At 43.1% G+C, this 23482-nt stretch overlaps 1 protein-coding gene across 1 annotated transcript in view; it reads left to right on the top strand.

Moving 5' to 3' along the window:
• The window catches only part of TOP6BL (TOP6B like initiator of meiotic double strand breaks), a 2412394-nt gene that overhangs the window by 1410708 nt on the left and 978204 nt on the right, over window positions 1–23482 (top strand). The window contains exon 11 of the mRNA XM_085627714.1: window positions 9529–9650. Within this exon, the coding sequence (XP_085483840.1) occupies window positions 9529–9650 (122 nt within the window). The remainder of the gene's footprint in view (window positions 1–9528; window positions 9651–23482) is intronic.

The following is a 23482-nucleotide window of genomic DNA, read 5'->3' on the forward strand; positions in this document are numbered from 1 at the left end:
CGCAGATTCCAGAACTTTCCATCCCAGAAATGTGGGGAAAATGTGTTTTTTTTGTCTTTTTTTTACGTTTGCAAGGGATTCTGGGTAACAGACCATGGTGGGAGGCAGTCAAGTCACCCCATCCTGGATTCCCCTGGGTGTCTAGTTTTCAAAAATGTATAGGTTTGCTAGGTTTCCCTAGGTGCCGGCAGGGCTAGGGTTCAAAAACTACAGCTAGTCACTTTGCCAAAAAGGGGTAATTTTTCACTGCAAAATTGAGGTGTGACCACGTTGCGTTTTGCGCCGTTTCCTGTTGCGGGCACTAGGCCGACCCGCACAAGTGAGGTACCATTTTTCTCGTAGGACTTTGGGGAACGCGGGGTGGGCAGAAATTTGTGGATCCACGCAGATTCCAGAACTTTCCATCCCAGAAATGTGGGGAAAATGTGTTTTTTTTGTCATTTTTTTACGTTTGCAAGGGATTCTGGGTAACAGACCATGGTGGGAGGCAGTCAAGTCACCCCATCCTGGATTCCCCTGGGTGTGTAGTTTTCAAAAATGTATAGATTTGCTAGGTTTCCCTAGGTGCCAGCAGGGCTAGGGTTCAAAAACTACAGCTAGTCACTTTGCCAAAAAAGGGTCATTTTTCACTGCAAAATTGAGGTGTGACCATGTTGCGTTTTGCGCCGTTTCCTGTCGCGGGCACTAGGCCGACCCGCACAAGTGAGGTACCATTTTTCTCGTAGGACTTTGGGGAACGCGGGGTGGTTGGAAATTTGTGGATCCACGCAGATTCCAGAACTTTCCATCCCAGAAATGTGGGGAAAATGTGTTTTTTTTGTCATTTTTTTACGTTTGCAAGGGATTCTGGGTAACCGACCATGGTGGGAGGCAGTCAAGTCACCTCATCCTGGATTCCCCTGGGTGTCTAGTTTTCAAAAATGTATAGGTTTGCTAGGTTTCCCTAGGTGCCGGCAGGGCTAGGGTTCAAAAACTACAGCTAGTCACTTTGCCAAAAAGGGGTCATTTTTCACTGCAAAATTGAGGTGTGACCACGTTTCGTTTTGCGCCGTTTCCAGTCACGGGCACTAGGCCGACCCGCACAAGTGAGGTACCATTTTTCTCGTAGGACTTTGGGGAACGCGGGGTGGGTGGAAATATGTGGATCCACGCAGATTCCAGAACTTTCCATCCCAGAAATGTGGGGAAAATGTGTTTTTTTTGTCATTTTTTTACATTTGCAAGGGATTCTGGGTAACAGACCATGGTGGGAGGCAGTCAAGTCACCTCATCCTGGATTCCCCTGGGTGTCTAGTTTTCAAAAATGTAGAGGTTTGCTAGGTGTCCCTAGGTGCCGGCAGGGCTAGGGTTCAAAAACTACAGCTAGTCACTTTGCCAAAAAAGGGTCATTTTTCACTGCAAAATTGAGGTGTGACCATGTTGCGTTTTGCGCCGTTTCCTGTCGCGGGCACTAGGCCGACCCGCTCAAGTGAGGTACCATTTTTCTCGTAGGACTTTGGGGAACGCGGGGTGGGTGGAAATTTGTGGATCCACGCAGATTCCAGAACTTTCCATCCCAGAAATGTGGGGAAAATGTGTTTTTTTTGTCATTTTTTTACGTTTGCAAGGGATTCTGGGTAACAGACCATGGTGGGAGGCAGTCAAGTCACCCCATCCTGGATTCCCCTGGATGTCTAGTTTTCAAAAATGTATAGGTTTGCTAGGTTTCCCTAGGTGCCGGCAGGGCTAGGGTTCAAAAACTACAGCTAGTCACTTTGCCAAAAAGGGGTAATTTTTCACTGCAAAATTGAGGTGTGACCACGTTGCGTTTTGCACCGTTTCCTGTCGCGGGCACTAGGCCGACCCGCACAAGTGAGGTACCATTTTTCTCGTAGGACTTTGGGGAACGCGGGGTGGTTGGAAATTTGTGGATCCACGCAGATTCCAGAACTTTCCATCCCAGAAATGTGGGGAAAATGTGTTTTTTTTGTCATTTTTTTACGTTTGCAAGGGATTGTGGGTAAGAGACCATGGTGGGAGGCAGTCAAGTCACCCCATCCTGGATTCCCCTGGGTGTCTAGTTTTCAAAAATGTATAGGTTTGCTAGGTTTCCCTAGGTGCCGGCAGGGCTAGGGTTCAAAAACTACAGCTAGTCACTTTGCCAAAAAAGGGTAATTTTTCACTGCAAAATTGAGGTGTGACCACGTTGCGTTTTGCGCCGTTTCCTGTCGCGGGCACTAGGCCGACCCGCACAAGTGAGGTACCATTTTTCTCGTAGGACTTTGGGGAACGCGGGGTGAGTGGAAATTTGTGGATCCACGCAGATTCCAGAACTTTCCACCACAGAAATGTGGGGAAAATGTGTTTTTTTTGTCATTTTTTTACGTTTGCAAGGGATTCTGGATAACCGACCATGGTGGGAGGCAGTCAAGTCACCTCATCCTGGATTCCCCTGGGTGTCTAGTTTTCAAAAATGTATAGGTTTGCTAGGTTTCCCTAGGTGCCGGCAGGGCTAGGGTTCAAAAACTACAGCTAGTCACTTTGCCAAAAAGGGGTCATTTTTCACTGCAAAATTGAGGTGTGACCATGTTTCGTTTTGCGCCGTTTCCAGTCGCGGGCACTAGGCCGACCCGCACAAGTGAGGTACCATTTTTCTCGTAAGACTTTGGGGAACGCGGGGTGGGTGGAAATATGTGGATCCACGCAGATTCCAGAACTTTCCATCCCAGAAATGTGGGGAAAATGTGTTTTTTTTGTCATTTTTTTACATTTGCAAGGGATTCTGGGTAACAGACCATGGTGGGAGGCAGTCAAGTCACCCCATCCTGGATTCCCCTGGGTGTCTAGTTTTCAAAAATGTAGAGGTTTGCTAGGTGTCCCTAGGTGCCGGCAGGGCTAGGGTTCAAAAACTACAGCTAGTCACTTTGCCAAAAAAGGGTCATTTTTCACTGCAAAATTGAGGTGTGACCATGTTGCGTTTTGCGCCGTTTCCTGTCGCGGGCACTAGGCCGACCCGCTCAAGTGAGGTACCATTTTTCTCGTAGGACTTTGGGGAACGCGGGGTGGGTGGAAATTTGTGGATCCACGCAGATTCCAGAACTTTCCATCCCAGAAATGTGGGGAAAATGTGTTTTTTTTGTCATTTTTTTACGTTTGCAAGGGATTCTGGGTAACAGACCATGGTGGGAGGCAGTCAAGTCACCCCATCCTGGATTCCCCTGGATGTCTAGTTTTCAAAAATGTATAGGTTTGCTAGGTTTCCCTAGGTGCCGGCAGGGCTAGGGTTCAAAAACTACAGCTAGTCACTTTGCCAAAAAGGGGTAATTTTTCACTGCAAAATTGAGGTGTGACCACGTTGCGTTTTGCACCGTTTCCTGTCGCGGGCACTAGGCCGACCCGCACAAGTGAGGTACCATTTTTCTCGTAGGACTTTGGGGAACGCGGGGTGGTTGGAAATTCGTGGATCCACGCAGATTCCAGAACTTTCCATCCCAGAAATGTGGGGAAAATGTGTTTTTTTTGTCATTTTTTTACGTTTGCAAGGGATTGTGGGTAAGAGACCATGGTGGGAGGCAGTCAAGTCACCCCATCCTGGATTCCCCTGGGTGTCTAGTTTTCAAAAATGTATAGGTTTGCTAGGTTTCCCTAGGTGCCGGCAGGGCTAGGGTTCAAAAACTACAGCTAGTCACTTTGCCAAAAAAGGGTAATTTTTCACTGCAAAATTGAGGTGTGACCACGTTGCGTTTTGCGCCGTTTCCTATCGCGGGCACTAGGCCGACCCGCACAAGTGAGGTACCATTTTTCTCGTAGGACTTTGGGGAACGCGGGGTGGGTGGAAATTTGTGGATCCACGCAGATTCCAGAACTTTCCACCACAGAAATGTGGGGAAAATGTGTTTTTTTTGTCATTTTTTTACGTTTGCAAGGGATTCTGGGTAACAGACCATGGTGGGAGGCAGTCAAGTCACCTCATCCTGGATTCCCCTGGGTGTCTAGTTTTCAAACATGTATAGGTTTGCTAGGTTTCCCTAGGTGCCGGCAGGGCTAGGGTTCAAAAACTACAGCTAGTCACTTTGCCAAAAAGGGGTCATTTTTCACTGCAAAATTGAGGTGTGACCACGTTTCGTTTTGCGCCGTTTCCAGTCGCGGGCACTAGGCCGACCCGCACAAGTGAGGTACCATTTTTCTCGTAGGACTTTGGGGAACGCGGGGTGGGTGGAAATATGTGGATCCACGCAGATTCCAGAACTTTCCATCCCAGAAATGTGGGGAAAATGTGTTTTTTTTGTCATTTTTTTACATTTGCAAGGGATTCTGGGTAACAGACCATGGTGGGAGGCAGTCAAGTCACCCCATCCTGGATTCCCCTGGGTGTCTAGTTTTCAAAAATGTAGAGGTTTGCTAGGTTTCCCTAGGTGCCGGCAGGGCTAGGGTTCAAAAACTACAGCTAGTCACTTTGCCAAAAAAGGGTCATTTTTCACTGCAAAATTGAGGTGTGACCACGTTGCGTTTTGCGCCGTTTCCTGTCGCGGGCACTAGGCCGACCCGCTCAAGTGAGGTACCATTTTTCTCGTAGGACTTTGGGGAACGCGGGGTGGGTGGAAATTTGTGGATCCACGCAGATTCCAGAACTTTCCATCCCAGAAATGTGGGGAAAATGTGTTTTTTTTGTCATTTTTTTACGTTTGCAAGGGATTCTGGGTAACAGACCATGGTGGGAGGCAGTCAAGTCACCCCATCCTGGATTCCCCTGGATGTCTAGTTTTCAAAAATGTATAGGTTTGCTAGGTTTCCCTAGGTGCCGGCAGGGCTAGGGTTCAAAAACTACAGCTAGTCACTTTGCCAAAAAGGGGTAATTTTTCACTGCAAAATTGAGGTGTGACCACGTTGCGTTTTGTACCGTTTCCTATCGCGGGCTCTAGGCCGACCCGCACAAGTGAGGTACCATTTTTCTCGTAGGACTTTGGGGAACGCGGGGTGGGTGGAAATTCGTGGATCTACGCAGATTCCAGAAGTTTCCATCCCAGAAATGTGGGGAAAATGTGTTTTTTTTGTCATTTTTTTACGTTTGCAAGGGATTCTGGGTAACAGACCATGGTGGGAGGCAGTCAAGTCACCCCATCCTGGATTCCCCTGGGTGTCTAGTTTACAAAAATGTATAGGTTTGCTACGTTTCCCTAGGTGCTGGCAGGGCTAGGGTTCAAAAACTACAACTAGACTCTTCGCAAAAAAAGTGTAAATTTTCAGTGTGAAAATGTGGTGCGTTCGCCTTAGGTTTTGAGCCACTTCCTGTCGTGGGCACTATGTGTGGTACCATTTTTATCGGGAGACTTAGGGTAGTTCAGATTTGTAAAGCAACTGTTATTACCTATTGATTTTTGATGCATTTCTCCCTTCCAAATGAAAGACATTGTGTAAAAAAAAAGTCATTTTGAAAAATGACCAATAATTGTCTTGCAAGTATGAGTATTCCCAATTTCGAAAATGTGCAAATATGCACTGTTTCTAAACTCTGTAATTTGTTCCCATTTCAGAAATACATAGGTGTCTTTCATACCGGTTTTTCCATGTATACATTTTCCCACAATAATTGCTATATACCCGGAACAAAAAAAAAAACCATTACAAAATGCTGCTCAGTTTTTTACTCTGGGTTCGTTGGGCTCTTGGTGAACCTACAAGTCCTATATATCCCCACAAGCAGGAATGTCCACCGGATGTAACGGTACATTGCTTTCAAAGAGATGTCATAATTCGAAGAAGTTACAGGAGAAAACGTTTACTCAAAAGGCTGCTTTTTTCAACAAATTTTTAATTTTTCCTATATTTACCTTTTAGTTTCTATAAAGAAACCTTGATGGATCTACACAAATAACCCCTTGCTGAATTCAGAATTTTGTCTACTTTTCAAAAATGTATAGCTTTCCAGGATCCATTATTGCTTTTCTACCCATTTTTACCATTATCTGGAAGGAGGTTCAAAGCACAAAAAATAGCAAAAATAGGGTATGTCCCAGAAAAATGTCAAAACTGTGTAAAAAATGTTGGATTTCTAACAAAAAACTGTCATTCCCTAAAAGCTGGAGAAATTGTGATTTCATCCCCACAAACCCTTTTTTGATATCATTTGCAGAGGAAAACCCAGACGCTTTCATTTGCAGCCACTTTTCCCCATTTTTCACAAAAAAAACTAAATTTTGCTGTATTTTGACTAATTTCTGGGAACCCTCTAGGAGAATCCACAAACCCTGGGTACCTTTAGAATCCCCATGATGTTGGAAGAAAAGGACGCAAATTTGGCGTGGATACCTAATGTGGTCAAAAAGTTACAGGGGCCTAAGCGCGCACTACCCCAATAGCCCAAAAAAGGCTTAGCACAGGAGGGGAAAAGGCCTAGCAGCGAAGGGGTTAAAAGCGAAGCTCCTTCTGGACAGCTGGCCCCCATGGAAAGTGGCGTACACGCCAGCGGAGCGTGCTGGCAATCCTCAATGCAAAAATCCACAGTAGGTACGCTCTCAGTCAAAGAAATCAATCCTCACGAGTAAATGCGACTATGCTTTATTCCACACAACGCGTTTCAACTGCATCCGCAGCCTTGCTCACGTGAATATGGAGCGCTGGCACAAAACATACAATAAGTAATCACGGACATCGCGTCATAGTCATGAGACAAATAAACATAAAGAAAGGACATTGTCTGTGGAAATCTTGGCAGCAATATTGGAAGTGGCTAAATTGTACGTTTCAAATGTCCAAAAGTCAAATGAATGTCAGTACGTGAATCGTATACAGTGTAATATGTAACCTCACATGATAATGATGAGTGATTATAGTCTTGTGACAAAATAAGGTAACTGAATGTCAACTGCATACAGCGAGAAAGTAACATATCCATAGTGGAATACTGAGTTGTAACTCTCTACTCAATATATTGAACTCAGTCTAGTGCGAGTCAAATTAAAGGAAAAGCAGTACAGCGTTAGATAGACAAAAAGTGTGAAGGCACAGTGCTCGTCTTCGAATACGTAACAAAGAGCGTTATGGTGTTATTCACTGTGCAAGTATTTTCAAATTATAAAGAGAAAATTCCTAATGAAAATAAACAATGGCTAAGCAAGTGCTACATCATTATATTCTTAGGTCTTGTACTAATAATCCTTAGTCAACATCGTCTCGAGATAAAGACAATTCTACAAGGGAAAACAGACATTGCAAGTGAAGATACAACACATCATGTTGTGCAAAGTGCACCAAAATATACTATCTGTTATTTGAGATAGATCCAATGGTCTAAGTGGTGAGAAATATAAAGTTGAATAAGATACCAATTTGACAACCCAGAGGATCTTCGCACTAAAAGGAGAGAGAGTACAACAAAGGTACCCTCCGCAGGTGTAATCAATGCGAACTGTCCGTGAAAACATCCTGTACATCAGATACGCCAGATGTAACCAAAATAGTGATAACAAAAAAGTGAAGTCGAAGAAAAGGTTAGGCAACCCGTGTAGTGGTTAGGTACCTTCCTTCTCTCCTGCAAAGGAAACAAAATAAAATAACATTACACATTGAAATGTCAAAATTGTTAAAAACACAGTTCCTAATGCACATGTTACAAGGATGGAGGAGGCTCCACAAAACATAACTTCTCACATGAACCCAATGCTAAGCATTAAATCCCACGTCCTGAAAGACAGTATAAAATGCAAGAAAAATGAAGGAGAGAAACTTGGAGCAGAATCAGAGAAATAACAGAGTCACATGAAGCGAGATGCGGTCTACTCTTTCTTAAGGTGTATCGAAAGTTCTTCATCCTGATTCATGCCACCTGGGGCTCTAGTCTGTAAATCTATGATGTACCTAGACTCTTTTTGCCTGAGTCTAAGTGTTCTATTACCTCCTCTGTGATCCGTCCGGATCTGTTCAAAAATTAAATATTTAAGTAACGAGGAGTTGGAGAAATGTCTTTCTTGAAAATGGCGAGCCACTGGATACTTGGGATCTTTATTAGTAATCGCTCGCTTGTGTTCTAGGATTCTCTTTTTAGCCATAAGAGTGGTGCTGCCAATGTAGTACAGTCCACAGGGACATTCTATTGCATATATAACAAACGTGGTGCTGCATGTTAAAAATTGAGTGATTTCTCTCTGATTAGGACCACTAGTATATTCTTTGCGGAAAGTACTAGCTGAACACGCTTTACAATGCCCACACGGGAAGAAACCTCTGAGATTCTGTATATTTCTGTCATGTCTCTGAGTGATGTCACTGTGTACAAACTGGTCTCTAAGGTTCCTACCCCTTCTATAGGTGATATTGGGTCTATCTTTGATTGTATTGCCAATACTCCCATCATTTTTTAGTGTATTCCAATTTTGTGCTAAAATACGTTTAATGCTGTCTGATTCAGAGTTGAAAGTAAGGATCATCCTGGTGTCCACATCCGTAGTGTCTTCTGAATTGGATGTTTTTTCTGTCAGAGTATCCTTCCTTTCAATGTCTGCTACTCTGTCAATAGCTTTTTTAAGGACCCACGTGGGATAACCTCTCAGTCTGAACCTTTCAATCATCTCTGCACTCTCTTTGTCAAAAGCAACTGTGCTGCTGCAATTTCTTTTTGCCCTCAGTAGCTCCCCATAAGGGATACTCCACTTAAGGTTTTCTGGGTTGCTGCTGAGGGCATGTAGGATGCTGTTCCCAGCAGTAGTTTTATGGAAAAGGGAAGTGTGTATTTTGTTTTGACTGATCTCCACTTTAACATCCAGATACTCAACCTTACTGTCACTGATATCCCCTGTAAGGTGTATACTGCGATTGTTCTTATTAAGTTCCTCAATGAATTCCTGGGCCTCTGTGAAACTGCCTTTCCATATGATGAACAAGTCATCTATATACCTGAGCCATAGTTCTATCTTGTTCAGATTTTTGATGGTGTCTACCCCAGAGAATAATTCTTCTTCCCAGAGGCCCATAAACAGATTCGCAAAGCTAGGAGCCAGACACGAACCCATTGCAGTATATATATATTTACTTTAAAGCGTTGTTCCATATTTTCTACTTAAATAGATCTTGTGGAATTTAGATCAAGGGAAGTAATTTACCCCTGATTAAATAATGAATGCAGCAGTTGTTCTAATTGGGAGAGAGACTTCACATGATATCAGACTGACAGTCTTGGTATGAGGCCATGCCGATGAAAAAGATAAAACACAAAAATAACGCGGCTGTATTTGGGTCAAGCATATGGGTCAAGCTTGCTCTTATGTCTGCGCAAGTAGATAAAAATAAAATGCGTCCTGAAAACACAGTTTCTATAGTGATGTTAACACAACTAGAATAAAAGAAATTGTTACTTGAACTATGTATGTAAATGCACTACATTATTGGTTAAGTTCTCTTTTGTAAGAATATACGTTTTCAGTTTTTTATGTGGCCTATTTGAACATAAAAAGCTTCTGAGAATTTATTTTTGTGCATGTACACACACACACACACACATTAGGCAATGTATCTACTAATGTACATGTATTCGGTTTTTTATGTTTTCCCCAGAAGCCTATTCGATGATTGTGAATCAAATGGATCACATTTTCCTCTGCAATCAGCAAGTCTTGAAGGAGGCTATGCAGTTAATTTTTAAAATGACCATGGAGAAGCAGTACAAGACAGAGAGGGTACAGTTTTTTGTTTTTTTAACTTTTCCATGTTGAGTTTTAGTAGAGGGGGAGAACAATCATTCATGTTTCATGGGCCCTAGAGTGACTTTAAATTGCCTAAAAACCTCTGTACAAGAAAATGCAAAACATAGGCTATTTTAGGATAGCAAGTTGGAGAACTTACACAATTACTGAACTGACAAGAAAAGTGACGTGTCACCGTTTTTGGTCGATATTCCAACAGAATACTATGTTTTGAATATCACCATAAAAAAATATTTTTACCAGAATATCAACTACCACAATATTATGTAAGTAAATGTATATAGGTAAGTAAAGATTTGCTATTTTTAACTTCATATACATGTACCTTGACTAAGTATATCTTCCAGGTGCGTGCATTGGGGTTAAGAATAGTTAATTTATACTAACAGTCATGATATTGTGCCAGTCGATATTCTGTCTGTAATATTTTTGTATATAATATTATGTGCCATAATATTGGTGAGTCTTAAGGCCTCGCTTTAGGAATTCAGTACCCTGGCTCGCTGTACCCACCCCTTCTGGACAAAGTCTCGTATTTGGTCAAAGTCCCTCCCAGACCATGCCGGGAAACACCCATTAGACCACTGTCATTAAACGCACCACCTTTACAACGCAGTCATTACAACGCAACATCCTTTACATAGCATGCCATTACAACGCAGCCATTACAACACATGCCATTACAACACATGCCATTGCAACGCATACCACTACAATGCATGCCATTACAACGCAATATAAGGTAAGTAATGGGAAACAGTAATGTTTATCCCTACACTATCCAACACTTACCCTACTATTGCACTCACTGGAGTGGGAATAGTAATTTTTACCCCTACACTATCCAACACTTACCCTACTGTTGCACTCACTGGATTAGGAATAGTACTTTTTACCCCTACACTATCCAACACTTACACTACTATTGCCCTAAAAGTATTAAGCGTTGTAATGGTATGCGTTGTAATGGAATGCGTTGCAAGTGTAGTTTCTAAAAATGCGTTGTGATGGCATGCGTTGTAAAATCATGTGTTTTAACAGATGTTGCGATGTAAAAACCGAGTTGTAAAGGCCGGTGTTGTAAATCTTTGCGTTGTAACGTGTCCTATTCGACAATGCCGCTCCCTTGAGCCACACACTTTTTGGATTGCGCTTCATGCATGAGACAAACAGGAGTTTTTTCCACGCCTGACAGTCATGTCCTCACTGATCCTCAATGCTGTTTTGAGGGTGTCAATCGTTTAATGGTTTATACATATTTTCTGTGCCGTTTGTGTAATTTGTAACTGTGGCTTAGATGAACACACACTAGGAATATTTTTCCATGCGGGCAATAAGTGGTCGCATCCCTTTCCAACGATCCAAGGCCACCCTCCAATTTTTCAGTGAAGGGAAGACAGCAAAAATCTCGTGAAATAGCTCTATGATCCATGCTTGCTGTAAAATGAGGGTCCAAAGGACTTTCAACAAGTTCACATAAGTCAGACTTTCACCCCAGTATTTTTAGTTTATTATTTTATTACTATTTCATTACAATATAAAAATAAAAGCAGTGCTCATTGCTCTGCACCCCAAACATTGCAACCTTGACAGTAAGAGGCATTAGTCATGGATGTCATCCGTTCTTTCCATTGCTAAACTAGCAGCTCACCCTCTCGTCCCATTCACGAGCATTAAGGTAGCAATCTAAGACAGTCAAACATCTCCTGCTGTATCTCTAGCAACTCTCTTCCTATGGTCAAAGAAAAACTGTGCACAACCTCCTAAAGCTACTCAGTCAAAGACTCTCAAACTGGAAGGACATGTGACCTCTCATTTACCCCCTCCATGTATCTTTAAACCAGTTACCAGACGGGTAAAAAGTAATGTGTGCTGACAATCCCTATACTGCCATTCTTTCCTATGGTCTCCAGGATCACGCATTCCATGTCTGAATAGATCAATATTGTTTCTAGGCCGTGTGGCTTTACTGGGGTCCTTCGTTAGTATAGGCTTTATTCTATTCTGTTTTTTTCTATTCTGTTCTTCAAAACTTGTAAATCACATGGATAACCGGAGGCCTCCTAGTGCTAGAACCAACACAGCACTAGCCAAATTGCAACGGAGTGGAAGGGGGGTAACTTCTGAACAACCATGTTTTCAGGACCTTTCTGAAAGAATGTTCTTGGTCCAGTCAATCGGTAAGGAGTTCCAAAGTTTAGGGGCCATATAGGCCACCGAACTGCCTCCCCGAATCTTTGGAACAGTCAGATGGTAGGCTGAGGGCGATCTAAGTAGCCTACCAGAGGTATGGGGGGAGGTTTGAGGCAGGATCAACACAGGGCCCTTGTTGTGAAGTGCTCTGTGCGGATTGCATAGGCCTTGAACTGCCCCCGCTGCTCCACCGGGAGCCAATGAAGTTCCACCAGTGCTTTTTTGGCAGACTGATGCCTCAGGATGTTCAAGAGGAGGTGAGCAGCGATATTTTGGATGACCTGCAGCCTTTGTATCACATATTAGGGGAAATCAAAATACAAAGTGTTGCCATAGTCAAGGCATAAGATTATCAGGGCCTGAACGATGAGCCTCTGGAAGGAAAAGGAAGATGATCAAAGACCTTCCTGAGCATTCTAAGAATGCCTAAGCAGCTGGCTGCAAGGGTAAACAACGTTTACCCCGAAACCTTTTCTCCGCTTGGAATCACAACGCGGTCGTTACAACAACCGCGTTGTGATTCCGCATACCATTACTCCGCAAGTCGTTGTTCCGACTTGCGGAGTAATGGTATGCGGAATCACAACGCGGTCATTGTAACAACCGCGTTGTGATTCCAAGCGGGCAAAAAGACGGCGGAATAATGTTGTAGATTCAGGCTGCAAGCTTTTTAGCTTGACAGTCTGTAGTGAGGTTGTTAACACGCCACATGCCCAGGCTCTTCATCAACTTTTTGGGCTTGGAAGGCTCCCAGGACAGTTGGGCCAAAGGGTCGACTGCTGTTTTCTGATGTTGTTGCCCAGCAGCATGACTTCTGTATTGTCTTTGTTCGATATCAACCGACAGTTTTCCATCCACCTGGCCACTTCTTGTAAACAGGGGGCCAGTTGGAGGTGATTCGAGCTGGATTCTGGGGAGATTGACATGACAAATTGGCTGTCATCAGTGTAGGAGACTAATGACAACCCAAAAGATGCCTCAGGATGTTCAAGAGGAGGTGATCAGCGACATTTTGGATGACCTGCAGCCTTTGTATCACATATTGGGGGAAACCAAAATACAAAGTGTTGCCATTGTCAAGGCATAAGATTATCAGGGCCTGAACGATGAGCCTCTGGAAGGAAAAGGAAGAAGATCAAGGACCTTCCTGAGCATTCTAAGAATGCCGAAGCAGCTGGCTGCAAGCTTTTTAGCATGACAGTCTGCAGTGAGGTTGTTAACACGCCACATGCCCAGGCTCTTCATCAGCTTTTTGGGCTCGGAAGGCTCCCAGGACAGTTGGGCCAAAGGGTCGACTCCTGTTTTCTGATGATGTTGCTCAGCAGCATGACTTCTGTCTTGTCTTTTTTCAATATCAGACGACAGTTTGCCATCCACCTGGCCACTTATTGTAAACAGGGGGCCAGTTGGAGGTGATACGAGCTGGATTTTGGGTAGATTGACATGACGAATTGGCTGTCATCAGTGTAGGAGACTAATGACAACCCAAAAGATTGTGCAATTTCTGCCAAAAGGCTCATACTGGAAGACTGTCCAAGTAACACGACTGGTCTAGAACTTGTCAGTTCTATTCTCAAGAAAATATGTATTATTATGTCATATAAAGGTTAAAGAGGGTGGTGCTCAGAGCTGAGCCTTGGGGCACCCCACAGCTCACTGGAAGACTGTCCGAGTAACCTGACTGGTCCAGCACTTGGAAGGTTCTATTCTCAAGAAAATATTTATTTATGTCTATTGATTACCCCTCCGTTTATCTTAGAACGTCGCCAAAGAGAAGTCAATGTCAGAGCCCTTAGCCTTCTCCCTCTCATTGCAGATCCTGATGTTGTCTTTACATGCTCTGTTTTGCAAATCGTCAAATTTCATTTGCAAAGTTACCACTTTGCATCCACAATAGCATTTATTGCTTGAGACAGCCATTTTAGCAGTGAGTTCTAGCAGTGATTTTTCTGATTTAGCCACTTGTGTCCAAAATTTGGTTGATATTGTGTCTCATGGCTGATAATGTCTCATGGAGGCTATTTTTGACTGCCCTTCCATTCCTGCCATAAGTTTTCCTTGGATTATTTGTGTAAATCCTGAAAGCATTTTTCAAAGTCCTTTTTCTTCAGGTCAGAGTCCTTCTTCCTACTCGTCATTTCCGCTTGCCCCTCAAAGAGAGGCTGTACTCTGATGGGGCATATTTACAAGGAGCTAGCACCGCCCAACTTAATTTTTTTTTACACAGTGGCAGGGCAATAAGTGCTCCACACTGCTCCACATTTACAAACTGAAGCATTGGACCCAATGTGTCAGTTTGTAGAGGACTGCGTCACATCATACCTGCGCCAGGTATAATGTATACAAGGTAGGTGTTCTCATGTTAAAAGCCACGTAGAACTGACGCAGTGAAACTTACAACTTTTCACTTCATCACTCCATGACTTGACTGCGTCAAAATCCATATGCCTTCCCAAACCAGGCGTAAGGATTAAAGAAGGGCTTTAAACATGGAACTCGCCTCTGTGATCTGACGCAATGCTGGAGTTGCGTCAGTCTTACGACTGCTAGAAATGGGATCTCTAGTTGGCAGTTGTATGCACCTTTCCTTCTAGTCAGGAAAAGGGAATTAAACACCCAAGATAATCCCAGCTCACCCACTTGGTAGCTTGGCACAAGCAGTCAGGCTTATCTCAGAGGCAACGTGTCAAGTATTTGTACAAAACACACATAGTAACACAGTGAAAACACTACAAATGGACACCACACCAGTTTAGAAAAAATAAAGTATGTTTATCTAAACCAAACAAGACCAAAATGACAAACATCTAAAATACACAACTCAAAATATGACCTTTAAAATGTTTTGCAATTCTGTCCATAGGAAACTATGGATGCGGTGATTTTACACAAAGTACCTTCAGGTGCGTCAAAATTCACAAGGCAAAACAGCCACAGAGGAGAGAAGCATTGATCAACACAGCGATGCGTTGGTTTCTAAGTCCCTGGGGAGGCGATGCGTCAATTCTTCTGTACACAGGAGAAGTGTTGCATTGAATCCGGACTATAGGGGGCAGGGAGGAGTCGATTTCCAGACGGTTCTGGTCTGCTGGTGATGTGTCGTAAAAACTTGCTGCACAGATGTGATGTTTGGAAATCCCAATATGCTGGAGGTCGATGCGGCAGTGAAAAAAAGGCGCTGCATCTATTTCTTCAGCCACGGTCCAACAATGCATCAGTTCTTTCAGCCGCACAGTAGGGCCTGCATCAGAGTCAGTGCAAGGGACTCGGACTTTGGAGACACGGTGCACTGAACTCGGGATGCAGCGGTTTCTTTGGCCGCTGACCGGCCCAGCATTGATTTTTTCAGCCACACGTCTGCGATGCATGGAAATTCTTCCTGCACGGCAGTACTGTGTCCGAAAAACAGGAAGGCCAATGGGTCGATTTTGATGGTTTCTTGATGCTTTTTGCAGCAGGAACAACCACCAACGGCCCAGAACTGGAATTGGCACCACAAGGCAGGTCAGAACTTTCAACAGTGTAGTTCAAGGATGCTGCAGGTGAAGTCTTTGTGCCCATGAGACTTCTCAACAGGAGGCAAGCTCTACTTCAAGCCCTTGGAGAATCTTCTTAAGCAGGATCCAGCAAAGTAAAAGTCCAGTCCTTTCCACTGCTTACAGACAGAAGCAGCAACTACAGGCCAACCCAGGAAAGCAACACACAGCAATGGGGAAGTACTCCTCCTGACAGCTCTTCAGCTCTTCTTCTTGGCAGGGCCCTCTTAGTACAGCAGTGTTCTAAAGTTTGGGGATTTAGGTCAAATACTTATACCTCTTTTTAGCTCGAGTTCTGCAAAGCATGCAGTAGTAGAGTATGTGGAGACAAGCTGCCCTCCCTCTCCGCCCATATCTTTCATCGGCTTCTGTCTTTGTCCTTCGTATAATTCTGTCTTCTTAATGATTATGAGGCCTGTTAGTCCCGCCTCATTATGGCCATGTCGTCATTTGTACCCTCCCATGGCTATTGGCCCCTTTAGTTCGAGTGTTACACACTGTACAGTATGGGTTATTCAGAGCACTATTTTTCCCCCTCCCCCGCCCGCACTCCTGTTGTCCTTGCTTTCTCGCCCCCCTCCTGCCCGCACTCCCATTGACGTGCCTTCTCACCCCCTCCCGCCCGCACTCCCATTGCTGTGCTTTCTTTCCCCTCCCGTTGTTGAAGGCTTCTCACCCTCCCCGCAATCCCCCCCTCCCCCCCCCCGCCCAAACTCCTGCCTATGATAGAAGTAGGGAGCCCGATCCAGCAGGGCCCGTGGGAAGGGAAAGAGGTAACTTTCGGGATAGTGGTACTAGAGAAAGCATAGCTTTTGAAGGAGAATGGGTTATCCCGGAGAAGTGTCTTGCTTCAGTGGGATACATATGCAAGCCTTGAACCTCCTTGTTGTGAAGGGGCAAGGGCACGTGCAACAGGAACGGATATTTGAACATGTGGGTTGTCACAGCATGGTGGAGTCAGACAATCTGACATGCTTTGGTCTTTCTTCTAGTGGCAGGGTTACTGAAAATAACAATCTTTGGAAGAGATGCTCTCAGGTGTGACAGTCTTGTTAGGTCCTTTAATGACCTGTTTATGCTGACCATCCTGTTTAGACCACAGTGGTTTGTTTACCTAATGATATGCATGTGTGTTAAGTTATCCAATTTATGGCATTTTGAATGAATCAGTGACCGGCGTATATTGGGTCATATCATATTAGTGTATGGGCAGTGTGATGGTCATATCGGGTCTTTCACTAAATAGGTTTCTAAATCCTTCAGTGAGGATAATTTTCCGTACTCCAGTGAGAAACAAGTGGAGCTCACGAGTGATGCGTTTGAGTCCTCCATTGAAAATGAATCTTGTGTTCTTCAACTTAGAGACAGTTTCACATGTAATAACCAAATGGAAACTATAACCTAATAGTAATGATGCCTACAAAATATAACCTATTGGGTTCCACTTTTCTTATTTTTGTGTTTTATCCAGCAAGTTATTTTTATTTCTAGAAGCATCTCAAACTGAACAATGGCACAATTGGTTATTAATGCACTTAAATTAGCTCCCATAGAGAACATAGACTCTAGCTCAAGTCATCCGCGATTCTAGGTACATACCACAGACGGACTTAAAGATTTGAGGTACCAACAGAGAGGAAGTTCTCCGGTGCCTTCACTTCAGTCTGTATGATAAGCAGTACAAGTTCCATAAAGAGAGTTTTCACTACCCGTAGCTTCGGAATCTAATATTTTATTTGGAAACCGGAGACTTCGAGTTAAAATAAATTAAACAAAATACTAGATTACACTTCTTATGTTGGGTACCACAATCCTCATTCAGATTTTGCACACATTATACACTTACATATAAAATAATATAGATTTTTGCAATACTTACCAGCTATATGCACTATAAAGTTACTTTTCAATTATGTTTTTTTGTGGTGTGGTAGCTGTCAGTGCATTTTTCTTACCTGCTGTCCATTGCACCCAGGGGCATAACAAGCAACAACCCCAAATTTCAGACACAAGGGCTAGGTCTTTGACATTCCAGGCTCAAAGAAGGGAGTTTGGAAAGATCCTAATCTCTCACAGGCATTCACTATTGTATGAGGCATTCAAGAGACATCTGTTTGAGTGACAGTTGTGTCACAACTGTCATAGAATAACGGGTCTTGGTTAAAATGTCTCTTATTTCAAAAGGTGCACAATAGAGGTTGGGATCATTACAAACCTCCGTTGTTAGGTCTGGCGTGACAGCGAGCTGACACCCACGTTATGTGATGAATCGAAAAAAGTGCTTTAAGAAGCACTGCCAAACAAGCACTTCCATAAGAGGAGCTTTGACTCTGTCCACATTGGTAGTCAGAAGTATATGTTTTGATTGGGCAGATGTTTTGTGCTTTCACAAAAAAGTGCTTGCCCTCTACTCAGCTGTGGTCAATTTGTTTATTCAGCAGCCTGAGCTTGAACTATCCGGGGTATAAAGTAAGGCAGTCATTAACTTTAGATTTCAGAGTGCAGGTTTGTGTTTGAGAGGACAGGGGTAGGCTAATCTACATGGAGTTTTTAGGTCTGGCTGGACAGTGCAACTGTTGCTAGGCCTTGTTTGATCAACATAAAAAGAGCTTTCAAAGTTCCCTTGAGCGGCCTAGGCTCCACAATTTCGGTTCCCCTAACTACAGGAGTTGTGGGGGCCCATTTTGTGTGCTTCCACTAAAAAGACTACTTGTATTGCTCTTTTTGGCTTGTGGCAAAGTTTGTCCTTGATACAGCAGGACGGAGTTAGTTATGGGGACAAGCCAAGGACCATGTCTATAGGCCTGATCTGTGTATTATGAAATGTTATGATAAAGGCAATAGTCCTGATTTATTTAAGGTTTGATTGTTATTAATCTATATTAAAGCCTACAGATAGGTATTTTGTTATGTAGAATCTCACAGATTTCCTGTAATAGGCAGTGGTGTTGATCACTCAGTGAGAAACATCCTGGGTAATGAAGGTTTGCTCTGTGGGATTTCTTGTTAGACCATTTTAGGAGAGATAATATTTTGCTTAGCCAAGTGTAATTTGATATACATTTCAAATTTTATGACTGCGTGTCTCATGGTTGCCTTGTGGAAAAACTAACGCTCAAAATTGTAGACCTGAGTTGGTTATGGTGACAAGCAATATGCAGTGTGGTACACAGGAAATGTTTTGTCTGATGCTATAGGTCTGGCCTTCTTTTTTTTTTTTTTTTTTGACTGTTTACAATGTTTTCTTTTATTGTGAATTGGCAGGAAGAAAATGGAGAGACCTTCTTACTGAAGAAAATGTATGGTCATTCACAATGTTATATATAATCAAGGAGAATGGATCATAGGTCTAGCCTTCTTATTGAGACACGTAAACAGTTGGTTGATATCATATTTTGTAGCTACAGGTTGTGGACAGGGAGCTAAGGGTTTTGGCGTTGGCAAATCACTTTGACAAAAGCCTCAGAGTTTTCTTATTAGGCCTTGTTGAGGAGGGTTGTATATTGTTTTGCATGCCATATTTTTCTACATATTTGTAATTTTATAACTGTATGCATGATGATTGCCAGTTTATGAGCACTTGAATAGGCCTATCTTAGGTAAGACGTAAAGCCAATAGTAAAGGCTTCATTAGTTCATTGGTAAGACTCATGCCAGATTTCATAGAGGTGATCTATTTATTATGAAACGTTCTGATAAAGCCAGTAAGCCTGGCCTACAAATTGTGAAAAGCATATGTTAAAGACAATAGACTTTTAAGGATGGCTTGTTATTACACTGTGCTAAACATTTAGGCAGGTATTTTGTTAGATGGCAATTTCACAGATTACCATAGCAGGCAAGGGTTTTGATATGGGTGATCCACCCGAACAAACTGTGGGGATAGAAGATGTGCACTACAGTAATCCTTGTTAGGTTGGTTTAGGAGAGATAGTGTTTTGTTTTGCCAACTGTACTTTTGTATACATTTGTACTTCTATGACTGTCTGCCAGATAGTTGGCTTGTGGAAAGCTTACAGTCAGTACAGTAGGGTTGAGTTGGTTATGATGATACGCCAACAAGCCAATAATAAAGGTTTATAATGAAGTGTTATGATAAAGGCAATAGGCATGGCATATTGATTCTGTAAAATCATATGTTAAAGTAAATAACTATTTAGGAGTACATTAATGTTCTGTATTAAAAACTATAGATTGATATTTTGTTATATGGAGTACCACAGGTTACTTTAGTAGTCAAGGGTTTTGGTGCTAATTATCCCGCCATGCCAAACTGTGGATATAGATGATTTGCAGTCAGAAAACTTGTTAGGCCCTCTGAGGAGAGATAGTACTTTGCTTTGTCATCTGTAATTTTGTATGCTCTGTAATTTTATGACTATACCTGATGATTGCCTTGTGAAAAAACTTAGGCTCCAGTACTCGATTCCTCAGTTGGTTATGGTAAGAAGCTAATGATCATAGCTAGAGGTCTGCTTGTTCTACTAGGAAAAACTAGTTATGATGCCATGGGTCTGATCTGTTTTTTATGAAAAGCTATAATAAACATGGTAGGTCTTTTATATTGATAGTGAAAAGCATATGTTTAAGTCAATAGGTATTTAAGGATGGATTGTTATGTCTCTGGATTAGACGCCACAGATGGGTATTCTCTTAAATAAAATGTCAATGATTACCTTTGCAGAGAAGGGTTTTGGTGTTACTGCCCTTGACAAACTATAGGACTAGAAGACCTGGACTGTAATAATTCTTACTAGTATCACGTCTTAGCTGTCTGCCAGGATCCTGTAAAAAATCATTAAATACCTTCATCTATATATAACTATATATCTATATTGATACATAGAGGGCTTTTGGGTCAGCTCTGTTTTGCCATTGGTCTTTTTTTGTGTCATTTACACTTTGTTCCATCCAGGACCGTGAACTGCATGGGGTAATGGTTTAGCCCACATTATTCATTGGGTCTATTGCCCTGTGAACAGCAGCATTTTCTGATCACTTGTGTACATCCCTATGAATATGAGTGTACTCAATGTTACAGCTGGTTGGCCATTCCTTTAGTTTTGAATTTTCTCCTTTTACAGTTCCCTTTTCATTTCTTTATTTCTCCTCTTTTTATTTTAATGTTTATTTAGAGGATATTGCAGCTCTCCAGGCTGTACTGATTGGTTGTTTGCTTGTCACTCATTTCACCTGCACTGTGCAGCGTCCCACTTGACCACTTCCTCTAAACAAGGAGACCTTCATGGAAGGCTGTTGTCCATAGTGTATAATGGCTTTACCATTCCAAGATAGCCAACATGTCTGTTGCAATTAGAATCAATTGTCTTTCTACTGACATGCATTCAAAAGCTGAGAATTGATCTTCTGAGAGGTTTCTGCATTTTAAGGCGTTTTTGTGAATGACCGCCACTGCACAACCTGCCCTGTCAGTTTATCTAGTTGGATGATAGTGGGTCAATTCAACTAGTTGCAATGTTTTATTTAGCTACGTTTCTGTAAAAGTATCATTTGCAAGTTGTGAGCAGTGATTATCTCTGGTGTCTCTCAAATATTGTTTACCACACTTACATTTAGGCAAGAGGTATTTTAAGCTAGAGTGCATCATAGAGGGCTTGGGACTACTAATTGTTTTATTTCTAATAAATTATTGCAGGTAACACTTTTTCTGAACTTTTCTTACACCGTTCACAATAGCGGAGATGATGGATCCTTGCTTGTTTTTAAATCCCACCTCACAGGCAAAGATAATGCATATATATATATAGGTGGGATTGGCAGTCCTGATGCAAGGTTCTTTGTCATTGCAAATTAAAGTCTTTGTTGCGGGTGGCTGAGCATGTACATCAGGGCTGAAAGATTGCCATAGAAATCGGAGAGGTTAGATGCTAAGGATCTTACGACAGTAGTGAGAGTCTCAATACTCAACTTTAGGGTGGTGGGGTCTGATACAAGCTGGGGTTTTCCTCCACCAGTAGTGATTATGGGTTTTAGAGGGTGGGCTTGTCCGAAGGGAAGCCTGGTCTTTTGTCAGTTGGAGATTTAGGTGTGCATTACATATCAATGCTGTTGAAACCATTGCTGAAGTACTAAAAGGGAATCAGTTGGTGTCTCGGACTCATTAAAGGTGCTAACACCAAGTTGTTTCAAGATCAAAAGAGTTAATCCATTAAAAATATATCTGTTTTAGCTTTAACATTGTAAGTGTAATAGTATCATATCACAGTAGATACTGAGTAGGAGCCCCTCTCGCCTAGAGGAGGGGCGCCCTTAGTCGCGCCATGAAACCAAGCCTTTTAGTCGGAGGGGCTCTTTTTGGATGGTCAGATTCCCAATGACGTTTGGGCGCACGTTTAGAAACCAAACTTACATGAATATGTTTATATAAGGCGGCGTCCCTGGGGTCTCCTCCTCTTTGTCTCCTTGGACCCAGGGATGCCACGTGATCGTCGAAACAGCGAGGCGTGTGGCACGGTGGGTCTAGGGAGGCCTGACGTAGCATTGCAAGAGCTCGTAGCTCAGTGCAGTGATCGTAGGACTTTAGCATCGGTTGTGGTCGGGTTCGATTCCATTTAATGGTAAAAAAAAAATTATATATATATATATATATATATTATAATTAATTACAATAATATACAAAATTTCGATTGCATTGTTCCAAATTTGTTTTCCTTGAGGTACTTGCTCTTCGAGTATAGGATGCATGAAATGGTTTTGAGGAAGTTATGGGGTAGCCGCGTTGTGTTCGTTGGGATGGGGGCATGGTTAGGATTGGTGCGTCGGCGTCACTCCCCTGATCCTCCTACTTCGTTGGCTAGCAATGAAGGTTGCAAAATACGCTTCGGTGTGGCATCGTGGCTGGTTTCGGCACGTCTGCGCTGGCAGGCAGGGCTCGGTTCCAGGTGCCGATCTGGTTTAAAAAAAATAAAAGAATAAATAAGAAAAAAGAATAAATAATAGTTTTGTTCTATGGTATAACCTTCAGTGTAAGTTAACGGGTGCACCTTTGCATAACGCGGTGTTCCGGGGGCGATCATGCTGTGGTTGCGATGCGTGCCTTTTTCGCCTTCTTGATACAGTAGAAGCATACTCGTTCTCAGAGCGGCGGCGATGGTCTGCGAGCTGTTTGTTTTAAATAAACTCGCTTTGCCACGTGCATAGCGGTAAGGAGCTGCGGGGGGCACGGTGATAAATGGGGTTAACTTGCCTGAACATGCAGCCGCACATGTAGCATTGTGATGGCTTATTTATCGCAAGTTGAGCTGCGTTTCTGGTCGAGTAGTAGGTGCGAGAAGAGGCCGTAGGAATGAGGTTGAGCCCGTATGTGAGTGTGGCTCAATTAGCAGAGCGCTCGCCTTCGGCCTGGGAGATCCGGTTTAGAGCGCCAGCATAGGCGAGAAAAACAAATATTTTATAATGCGCTAATGGTAATGATAATGGCGGTTGGTATTTTTCTTTTTTTTTCCTTTTTCCAAATGTAATGTAGTTTTGTACTATTATCGGGATCAGTATTATTTATTAATATGTCAAGGAGCTTTGCAATTTTGTGCAGCTGCCTTGCGGTTAAGAGGCGGTGCCCGTATTTTGTAGGGGGTGTGGCTCGGCTGATAGGGCGGTCGACTTCAATCCGGAGGAAACCGGGTTTGAGCAGCAATATGGGCCGCAATTAAAGAAGCGGTCAATGGATCACTGTGGTCGCACCCGTTGAATAGCCAGCCGCATAGAGAATTTTTCAAACGGTGAGCACACAGTGAAGGATTGGGAGGGCCGCGCCGCAGTGGGGGCCGCGCCCCTTTAGATGTCCGTAGCTGGCACTGTTTAAGTGCATTCCGTTTTGTGTGCATTCCTATGGTAGGAAAGGCCGTGGTGCACAGATGGGGGGCTGCGCCACGGCGGGAGCCGCTCCCATCAAAGGTCCGCATGAATATGAGGGAGAGCGCATATGGAAGGTTTTTGTGGGCTGTGCTGGAAGGGGGGGCGCGCCTGTTACAGGAAAGACGCGGCTCGAGGTTCCTCCCAGCTATGCGGTAATCTTTGCCCTCCTGGCCTCAGTAACGATCATGGTGTCTTCTTGCA

The sequence above is a fragment of the Triturus cristatus genome, chromosome 9 (assembly GCF_964204655.1).
Source record: "Triturus cristatus chromosome 9, aTriCri1.1, whole genome shotgun sequence".
In the NCBI taxonomy this organism is placed as follows: Eukaryota; Metazoa; Chordata; class Amphibia; order Caudata; family Salamandridae; genus Triturus; species Triturus cristatus.